Genomic DNA, 10,202 nt, shown 5'->3' with positions numbered 1-10,202 from the left:
TTCCGTTTTAGTGTTCTGGTTTTATTAGGGGCCTTGTACAAGTCGGGGTGAAAATCCCTACATAATAACAAAAGGGACAGGACGCTCTTTGCCAGGCCTGTTTGCAACACTGCCCCCCCCCCCCCCACACACACACACACACCCAGCCCATACAACAGGGCTGTTCTCATTTCCCAGGGGTCCACCGTCCAGATCCCATATGTGGCGGGGGCCCAGCGTTTGACTCCGGTGCTCCAGCAAGACCCCGTGGCATTCCCACCAGTGGGGCTCTCTCTCGGGCTGAGGATAAAGGGGCGGAACGGCTGCCTTGGGTGGGGACGGAGTGGCGCCCGCCCAGCCAGGAGCAGCTGCCTCTTCTTGGCTGCAGCGGCTGCCTGCGAGTGGGCAGAGCTCGGATCGGCACCTGCCACAGCCCAGCGCCAGCCGCGATCGCCAGGAGGACTTCCCCCCAGGCTGCTCTGGTCCCCACCCGCTGCATCCCTCCAAGCGTCTCTCCTCCCGGTGGAAAGAAAGGGACAGGTGGATGCATGCAGGAGTCGAGGAGGACCACCCCTTCGCCGGTGGCGGAAGAGGGCGGCGGGGAGGTGAGTAGGCAGCGCTGCCTGGCGCCGGGGAAGGGATGCAGCGGTCCTGAAGAGGGGAAGATGCTCCTTTGGGGGTGCATTGTCACAGACGCCCCCTTGGACGTCACACCAAGCTCCGGCACAGGAGTCCGCAAGCCCCCCGCCCCCACGGGGTGCAAAAGGGGCCAAGTCAACTTGGACAGACAGGGAGGGGGGACAGGCTGCAGGCAGGGTGCAAATGGCTCGTTGCGTTCTGAAATGGGTGGGCACCTTTTAGGGAGCAGCTCTCTTTCCAGCAGCTCTTGTTTGCCATCATTTCTACAGAGTTCGCTTTTGGTGCCCCCCCCCCCCGATGCTGAAGGCAAGGTTGCCCCCCATTTTTTAAAAAAAGAACTGTCCCCTGTTGGGGACAAGCAGTCCAGCATGAAAAAAGCAGGGACCCACATTTTAAAAACCGCCCCTCCCTTACTCTTGAGTCTCTATCAAGCAGCCCAGCATGCCAAAAAAAAAAAAAGAAGAAGAAGAAGAAGGAAAAGAGTGGGGGAGGAGCAGGTGAAGCTCTGACTGGCATGGAGCAAAAGTTTAGAAGATGCTCCAGTTGCCCAGAATTTATGTTTCGAATTTCCATGTAAGGCAGAGGAGCAGGGCCAATTTAAATAGGTGGCCATCTTTACTCAAAGTGGCCAAATTTGAAAGGGGAATATAGCACTGTCACATTTTTTAATGTTTACATTTCCCCCAATCATCTTAAGTATATATAATCATGGTGGGTCCCTCTTGCTTCTCTCATAGATAGCAGATGACAATAAGTAATTGGCTGTTAGAGTTGGCAACAGCCTTGGAGAAATGTGTCTTGTCCCTTTAATAGGCAGCTGAAATTATTATTTTTTATTTTACTTTTCATTTTGCAAAATTCAGATCCCACCTTTCTGCCCTCACAAGGGCACTGACCAACTGATATCCCCTTCGGGGATCGGGCGGGATATAAATCAAAGAATAATAAAAAAAAAATAATGAACTCATATTTTAAAACCACCCAGCAATCGCGATACATCGTTGAACTAATTAAACTAGAGCTAAAGCATACAAAGACATAATAAACAACAATGTAAACATTTAAAATAATGTTCAAAGTCTGGAGGTCAAGAACCTCATCTGGTTCTTTTTGCAATTGTTAAAGAGGTTGGCCAATTTTTTTCTCCAGGCAGCTGGAAACCCACTTTGAACAAATTTGGGCTAATCCTAATTTCAGATAGATTTCAGGTCCCCACTGCCTTTTTGGCTGAAAACCTAGTTCTGAATAACTAGGCACAGGATTTGGTTGCCTGCCTTCCACTTTAAATGAATTCCTGGAAACATGAGTATTTACTGATTTATTTCCTGGGTTGCCAATGTTCTTTGCTACTACTGCTCCTGTACCTAGGTGGGAGTTTCCTCTGATTGGGCTCCTCTCCATGCTGTGCCCAGCACCACCCACTCATTTCTTCAGATCCAACCACTGCTAAAAGGCCCACAATTGGACCAGACCAGGGGTCTGCACCTGCAGCTCTCCAGATGTTCATGGACTACAAATCCCATCAGCCCCTGCCAGCATGGCCAAATCCCATCAACCCCTGCCAGCATGGCCAATTTTTGTAGACCCCTGGGCCAGACCTTTAACAAAAAAAATTGCCTGTGGGCAAACTCTACTCTCAATCTAGATAGTTGTGACTAAGTCCTGCAGAATGCACTGGGGTACCTGCACCAAGCTCTGTGGCTTACAACGGGATGTTTGTTCCCATCTCAGACATTTATTTTCATGCAAGTCCTTTATCGGAGTTTACAGCTGGGAAAGTGAAGCAAGAAATTGCAGCATAACTTTGGATTGGGACCAATATATCTAATATTGGCACCGAAGAAGTTCAGTTAGGGTTGCCAACAAGCCTGGAGAAGAAAAAGAAGAGTTGGTTTTTAACTGTGCTTTTCTCTGCCTTTAAGGAATCTCAAAGCATTTTACAATCGCCTTCCCTTCCCCTCCCCAGAACAAGCACCTTGTGTGATACATGGGACTGAGAGAGTTCAGAGAGAATGGGGGCTGGTTCAAAGCTACCCATCAGGCTTCATGTGGAAGAGTGGAGAATCAAACCTGGTTCTCCAGATTAGAGTCTGCTGCTCTTAACTATTACACCATACCGGTTCTTGTCCCGTGAGTGCAGGTTCATGGAACTGATTTCCCACGGAACACCCTGGATTGTATTCAGACTAGGGTTTATGTTAGGTGATCTTTGATTACAGCTGCCATGTTTAAATGTTGCATGGGTGAGAATAACGGATTAAAAATCTTTTGGTTGGGTAAAATACGTGCCCTCAATATCGGGAAGCAATTTTTTTAAAAAATGGAAGAAAATCAGTGGTAGATATTATGAAATAAAAGTCAACATTAGCCTGTGATTTTGAAGGTGTCGTACTGAGTGACTCCCTGTACCCACTTCGGCAGCTGTCACTGAAAAGCGGATTTGAAGTCCCGTAGCTAAAGAAGTGAAATTAATCTGTTCAGACTCATATCATTAATCAGCTAAGCTTCGGTTAATTGGGTGAGAGCCCTTTCTAATGTTAATAACCGCAGGGGAGTGGGAGGGAGACCAAGATGCCTCTCCCCCATCCTTGTTAGCATGCATACCTTTGAACTGGGACAGGTACTGCTGCTCCTGTGTCCACAAAGGCTTATGCTGCCTTTAAAAGGCCAAAGGTATTTCAGGACTGGCTTAAGGCGGTCTCCCATCCTGGCAAGACTGCCAGCTAATGCAACAGGGGGACATATGGGGTAAAATGTCCTTGGGCTATGACCATTTAGTCACATGCACCCCCTTGGAAAATCACCCCCACGCCCCTCCTCCTTCCCCCTGGGTCCATACAGTGACTTTAAGTCCTGGTGCAAAAAAAGTTGTTTGGTCGTGGTAGGAGAGATCAGCCGCCCAGGAGCAGCAGTGGCGTAGTGGTTAAGAGCAGGTGCTTTCTAATCTGGAGGAACCGGGTTTGATTCCCAGCTCTGCCACTTGAGCTGTGGAGGCTTATCTGGGGAATTCGGATTAGCCTGTGCATTCCCACACATGCCAGCTGGGTGACCTTGGACTAGTCACAGCTTTTCAGAGCTCTCTCAGCCCCACCTACCTCACAGGGTGTTTGTTGTGAGGGGGAAAGGGAAGGAGATTGTAAACCCCTTTGAGTCTCCTACAGGAGAGAAAGCGGGATAAAAATCCAAACTCTTCTTCTTTGTCTTCATATGGGGGGGCGAGGGGCGGAAAATTCAGATTTTTCACCGGACTACATTTTTCCTAGATACGCCTCTGCGTAGCTTACCTTGCTCTTTGTGCTTCTAGCAGCAGTTTGGTGTGCGAGAATCAGCAGATAAAACTTTTTTTGTCAGGCACTCACCTACGCTTGTGTGAAGTTGTTAAAGGCCAAGGAACAAGGGCCAGTTGTTGCTATGTTGGCAGCCCTTCTCGCAACCTCTTGCCTTGTCTCCTTCCCCTTTTCTGGAATTGACACCCAGTTGAGGTTTGCCACCCTCAAGGTGGGACCTGGAGATCTTCTCAATTGCAGCTGATCTCCAGATTATGGAACAAAGTTTCCCTGGAGAAAATGGCTGCTGTTGAAGATGGATTTGATGGCGCCATGACACACTGAGCTCCCTCCTCCCATGCTCCAGCTACAAATCTTCAGGAGTTTCTCAACCTGCAGCTGACAACCCTAAAAATTGGATCCTGTGCATCTTTATCCTAAAATTAGGGTTTACAGAATCATACAGTTAGAAGAGATCCTAAGGGCCATCAGGTCCAACCCTCTGCAATGCAGGAACACATCAACTCCTGCCAGATGACCAACAAACATCTGTTTAAAAACCTCCAAAGAAGGAGAGTCCACCACACTCCCAGGAAGTGCATTCCACTGTCAAACAGCCCTTACTGTCAGGGAGTTTTTCCTGATGTTTAGGTGGAATCTCTTTTCCTTCACCTTGAACCCTTTACCAACAGACCCGGCAAAAATATCCTTTTTAACAGAGGCTTAACTGTGTGGAAATGGGCAGCTGAAGCTTTTCATAGCTACATAGCTTTCCAGATAAAGAACATTCCATTAAGTGTCTATTAAACGGGCAGGAAATTTTTTTCCAGGCCTGTCTTCAACATTGTCCTGAAACAAATCCTCTTGAGTTCCATGAAGCTTCTAGGACTGTAGCTGCATAGTCCGGTGAAAAACTTGCTTACCCCAAAGTAATTGTTGAATTGCACTGTGCTATCTTACTATTAAATGTGCTTCGCATGGCAACCTTAGTTGGTTGGTTGCCTCTGGGCATGACCTAGCCTATGATGCGCTTTTCAGGCTTCATTTAAACGCAGTGCCAGTGGGGAAAGGAACAGAATAATTTGCTGGTGGGATTCCTTTTTCTCACATCCAGCATCTTGTTTAAATGGACCACCAGGCGGGCAAGAGTAACATGCCAGCATCGTGTTTGTCCAATCATTGGCTCTCTGCTGGTCAAACCCCCTCAGATGATAGTGGCTTAGGGGCATTCCAAGTCCTTCAGTTTGGTCATCAAGGGGCCAACTGGCTGGCTGGAGACAATTCCCTGTGCCTTTAACAGAGGTGAGATGTTCTTGACCAGATCATGTTATTTTATTCCATGCCCTGAAAATCTCACACCGAGACTCTGTTAAAGAGAGGACTTTTTTCCCCTCCATGCCTGTTTGTGTGAACCAGGTCTAAGCAATTTCAGTGGAAGCTTAGCTGATAGCTCTCCCACAGAGGATGGCAGGACTTAACATGTTCACAATTTCAGCTGGAACATCCAACTTGCTTGCTTTTCCTGTTCTAAATAGATCTCCCTCCCTCCCTCCCTCCCTCCCTCCCTCCTGTGTGTGTGTGTGTGTGTGTGTGTAATTCACCTGCTGAATGTCTGACTGTCGTCCAGCTATTGTTGACACAGGAACCCAGTCAGGAAAATAAAGTCAGCAACTGTTACTTTATATCTCCTTGTGCTGGAATTCAGCCCTGGAATATACAATTAAATAGAGTGCCCCAAAGCACCTGCCACCAGATACCACAACTGACCTGCGCAAACCAGGGAGCAGGGCAGCAGGCCTTTCAGGTGAACACCAAACACCCATGGCCTCTCCAAGGTCTGTCTTCATGGAAGTGAATCACTGTCTGAAACTCCAGTGCAAACACCTCTACTGAGCGGCCATTTGTCTGCACCCTACTCCCTCCTGGCTCCTTTGTAAGTGATCAGTCATGCAAGGGTTAATGTTTTGCGTTCAAAGGCTTCAAGCTCTCTTCCAATTAGCTTTAATAAAAACCACCGCAGTTCCTTCAGGGAAATGTGGCCAGGCTAATTGGTGGCAAGAAGCAACAGAACACAACCCTGATAATGTGGAAGGTGGATGGGGGTGGGGGAGAACGTATGAGTGAGAAAGAGAGGCAGCAGTACCCGTAGGCCTAAGAGAGGCAAAGACTTTCTTCAGCAGGGCTTCCGTGGCTTTCAAAGTGAGGCAGGGAGAAATTCAACAAGTGAAGCATCCCTTCTCTGACACAGGAATGGTGCACTTGTGGAACGTCTGCCTGCCACACAATAAAAAGACTGCAAGCCAATGTTTCCAATGATTAGTTTCTCAAAACAACAACAAACAGAACAGAGAGTCATAAGGACTATGGCTAGAAGCCTTCGTCACCCTTTGCCTGCACAAGTGGGGATAGAGTGTGGTTGCTCTGCAGAAACCAGGAAAGCACTCTGATCCTTATCAAAAGCACTCTTGACTGCAATCTAAATCTTCCAAAACAAAGCTGAGGTCTGAGAAGCATGTCAGTGCTGAGATTGCTAGCTATTTACCAGCTGAACGGTACCCGTTCACACAGGTGCTTACTTGATACAGATGGAATAGCTGTCATTTCCCCATGGAAGGGCCCATCCATACAGGAAACAACATCACACACAAATCCATATTTTAGATGCCCAGAGGACACTCAGAAAACAAATCCAATTACCTCCAGATCTGTAGCATTGTTGATCTGGGTGGACCTTTCTATTGCTACCAATTTCCCATTTTGATGACTTCTAGAGTTGGACTTTTTCTTCACCCTCCAAAGCACAGGTGTCAAACTTGCAGCCCTCCAGATGTTATGGACAACAGTTCCCATCATCTCCTGCAAGCATCATGCTGGCAGGGGATGATGGGAACTGTAGTCCATAACATCTGGAGGGCCGCAAGTTTGGCACCTATGCTCCAAAGGATGTTAAGGATGTGGGTGGTGTTAATGGATACCGTAAAGTGCAAATTTGTGATTTTGAAAAGGATAGGGTTGGAATGAGTAGATTTTCTTTCCCGGTTTTCTTTTAAAAAATACATTGGAAACCTGCATAGTCGTAATCTAAACCATTAACCGGAACAGGACGGTTGGAGGAAAGACGCTGAAATGCTTCTCAGTCTTTGCTCCTCAGCAAGGAGGCATTTAGAGAGATCTTTCAAGGCTGTGCTAAACAAGCAATTAGCCCTGTGCTAGATTACATCACCCGGCGCACTGAGAGTATCTTGTGGGTATAGAGTGGTTGATTTCATTAGCACCGCACCAGGGCTGATACTGTTTGAGTCTCTGGCTTAAACATCCCACCTCCTGGACAGGGCGTCTGATGTGCCTTCGCCTCCCCTCCGTTTCGGAGACAAGAGAGCACTCTCAAATTGCCAGAGTGGTGATCGGACAGTCCAAAGGAGAAACCCAGCTTCAAATCTCCACTTGGCCAAAGAACACTGTGTGTGACCCCGTTAGGATTGTCATCCTCCAGGAATTCTCCCAGAATTAAAAGTTACCTCCAGATTACAGAGATCAGTTCCTCTGGAGGAAACTGCAGCTTCAGAGGATATGGAATAACTGAGTTTCCTCGGCTCCTCAAACTCTGCCCTCCTCAGAGTCTTCCCCCAGCCAGAATAGGCAGCCCTAGATCTGGGGTGTGGTAATCTCCCATAGTTAGGGTTGCCAAGTCCCCCCTGGCCGCCAGTGGGAGGTGGGGGGTTAGGGTTGGCAAATCCAGGTTGAGAAACTCCTGGAGATTTGAGGGTGGAATCTGGAGAAGACAGGGATCTCAGTGGGGCACAGTGCCATAGGGTACACTCTCCCTTTTCTCCAGGGGAGCCGATCTCTGCAGTCTTGATCCCCATTCTGGGGGATCCCCATGTCCCACCCAGGTTTCATTTTTAAAAAATCTACTATTGCAGAGATATAAAGAAAAGGCAACAAAAGGAGCTATGGATTTAATTTTTTTAAAAGAAAGAATGTTGGGGAATCAGATGATCTAATAAAGAAGCTAATAGATTGTTATAATATGGTGACATATAATTGCCGAAGTCCTCCAGAGGCCAGGAAAATAGCCACTGTCATCTGGGGGCAAGGAACATAATGTTGATGTGGGTGGCCCTAGGAAGATCTGGACTTTCCCACCCACCTGGGTGCCCGTTCAAGTTTGCTGTGATCATAGCAAAGCCAAATAAAGAATGGTCTCAGGAAAGACAAGGAAGTACATGGAAACATCATACTTCTGTGGGGGAAACCCCCTCCCCCCATTGTTTCCAACAGCATCCAAGCAGGGGCTAATAATTCATATGTAAGTGGTATGTGAACTGCATGGTTTCCTCACCCCTGAATATCTCGCTGCCCACTTGGACAACATAGAGAGGGACTTTACCAGAGTCCTGATTTCCCTTCAAGGCAGTTCCCAAAACTGAGTTTTTCAAATGTGTAAAACATGGCCTTCATATGATGACCCTACTTGCTCACTCTCAGCCAAAATCCCTTTTCCTCATTTTTGAAGGTATTGGAGATGTTGTGATGAGGTCACACATCCTCCAAAACAATTGTCTGCACTGTTAGGAAGGATGGGATCATGAATCTTTTCTCCCCCCACCCCGACATGAGACAGTGGTAGGATTTGTAAGTAAAACAGCCACATTTCAATTTAAACAGTATAAAGTGGAGATTTTGGAAAGGGCAGGCTTGGATAGAATGGATTTGCCTTTGCAATCTTGTACTTTGTTGTGTGCAAAGGCAACAGAGCCCTCATATCCTGTGGCAAAAAAGTGGGGAATGAAAGGCTATCAGGAAGCGGAGGGAATGGTGCTACAGACTTATGAATGAATGGATTTTGAAAGGGCATGGCTTGGGAAGCTGCTTTCAGGAAGGCCCTGCCAGAAATCAAGGCAAGGTGTGCAGATCTGCATTAGAGATGGACAGGCTCCCTAGCTCTGGTGCCAAAACTATCGCAGCCTACTAGATTACTGTGCTGCACATCTGTAAGTAATGTGGATGGCGGCATCTTCGTGAGTCACAAGCTGAAAGCTGGTGATATTTCAAAGCAGGTTGATGTCATGGGCCTGCGTCAATATGCCAGGCCTGGATCTAGCAAAGCAACCAGAGGCGGGTGGAAGAAGAAAGGCTGTGAGTGAAGGCAGACATTGTGAAGTGTGGTGGAAGGAGGCTGAGCACCCAATTGCAGCCCTGAAAACAGCAGTCCTGGGTGCAACAAATGTGCCAGCTTAGAATGAGAACACAAAGAGACCCTGCTGGATCACACTGGTGCTTAGGAAGACTAGGTGGCCTGCTATGGTAAGTGACCTCTTACTCCCTGGCTCCCCCTGCTGCTTGGTGGAACAGTAGACGCAAATTAGAGGGGAGAATCGGGCATTACCGTAATGTCACTTCCAGGTATGGACCATAATTGGGAAGGGTTTTTTTAAATCCCCTTTTTCTGTGCCATAGTCCTGATCCACTCAGGTTCATGCATGCCAGGGGAACACAGAACTCCCAGCCTATGGGTTGGATCCTGTGCAGTGTTTTCCTGGGCACAAGCTCTTCTGCTTGCACTGCATGACTTTCAGAGCCTATTCCCCTATCCTGGTCCAGCCCAAAAACCTGCTGGTGGGGGTCCCCTCTTCCCCAGAAGCAGGATCTCAGAGGGGATGCTAGGCTTCCTCAGGAGGCAGGAACTGCAAAAGCTGCACTCCACTGGTGGATGTAATTTCTTTCGCCAACAAAAGTGCTGGGCTGGATCTGACCCCATTGTTGATCCATACTGGGTACATCCCTGGGGAAAAGTCGTGGGTGTCTGCCACTTCATCTGTTGCTAACTGACCTGGCATTTAAAGGCGAGCTATTAAAGCCCAGTGGGATGTTGACATGGTCACCAGCATCATTCTGGCTGGAAGAAGAACCAGAAGGGGCAAAAGCATACAAATGTCTGTTGTGCCTTCTCCTTGCCTGGCCTATTCTTTCCCACCACCATAACTATCCCTACCCAACACCCTATTGACTGTGGCATCCCCTCCCCATTCTGTCCTCCTAAACACCTCCCCAGCCAGCAGGTGAGACAAGACTGACCAATGTATCTCCTCCTTTTATCGACTGTGACTGTGGACTTGGCAAGGCGCTTGAAAGGGGTGATGGGTGATGGGTAATGTAAGGAAAGGTATTAAGGAAAGAGCCCTCCGGGGACGGGGCGGTATATAAGCCTAAAGTATAAATAAATAAGTATAAATAAATATTAATTATTGAAGGAAGGTGTTTCTCTGAAGTAATAGCCTCTAAATTTCAAAGTGGTCAATCTCATTTAAGTCATTT

The 10,202-nt window shown here is 47.7% G+C and overlaps 1 protein-coding gene across 1 annotated transcript in view; it reads left to right on the top strand.

Moving 5' to 3' along the window:
* Positions 1 to 364: 364 nt before the first annotated feature.
* RIMS3 (regulating synaptic membrane exocytosis 3) overlaps positions 365 to 10,202 on the top strand; it is a 73,897-nt gene continuing 64,059 nt past the window's right edge. Inside the window, exon 1 of the mRNA XM_048499398.1 lies at positions 365 to 584. Within this exon, the coding sequence (XP_048355355.1) occupies positions 528 to 584 (57 nt within the window). The 5' untranslated portion in view covers positions 365 to 527. The remainder of the gene's footprint in view (positions 585 to 10,202) is intronic.

Source organism: Sphaerodactylus townsendi, linkage group LG06 (genome assembly GCF_021028975.2).
Source record: "Sphaerodactylus townsendi isolate TG3544 linkage group LG06, MPM_Stown_v2.3, whole genome shotgun sequence".
Lineage (NCBI taxonomy): Eukaryota > Metazoa > Chordata > Lepidosauria > Squamata > Sphaerodactylidae > Sphaerodactylus > Sphaerodactylus townsendi.
The sequence above is the reverse complement of the archived record's forward strand: the minus strand, read 5'-3'. Positions and strand labels throughout refer to the sequence as shown.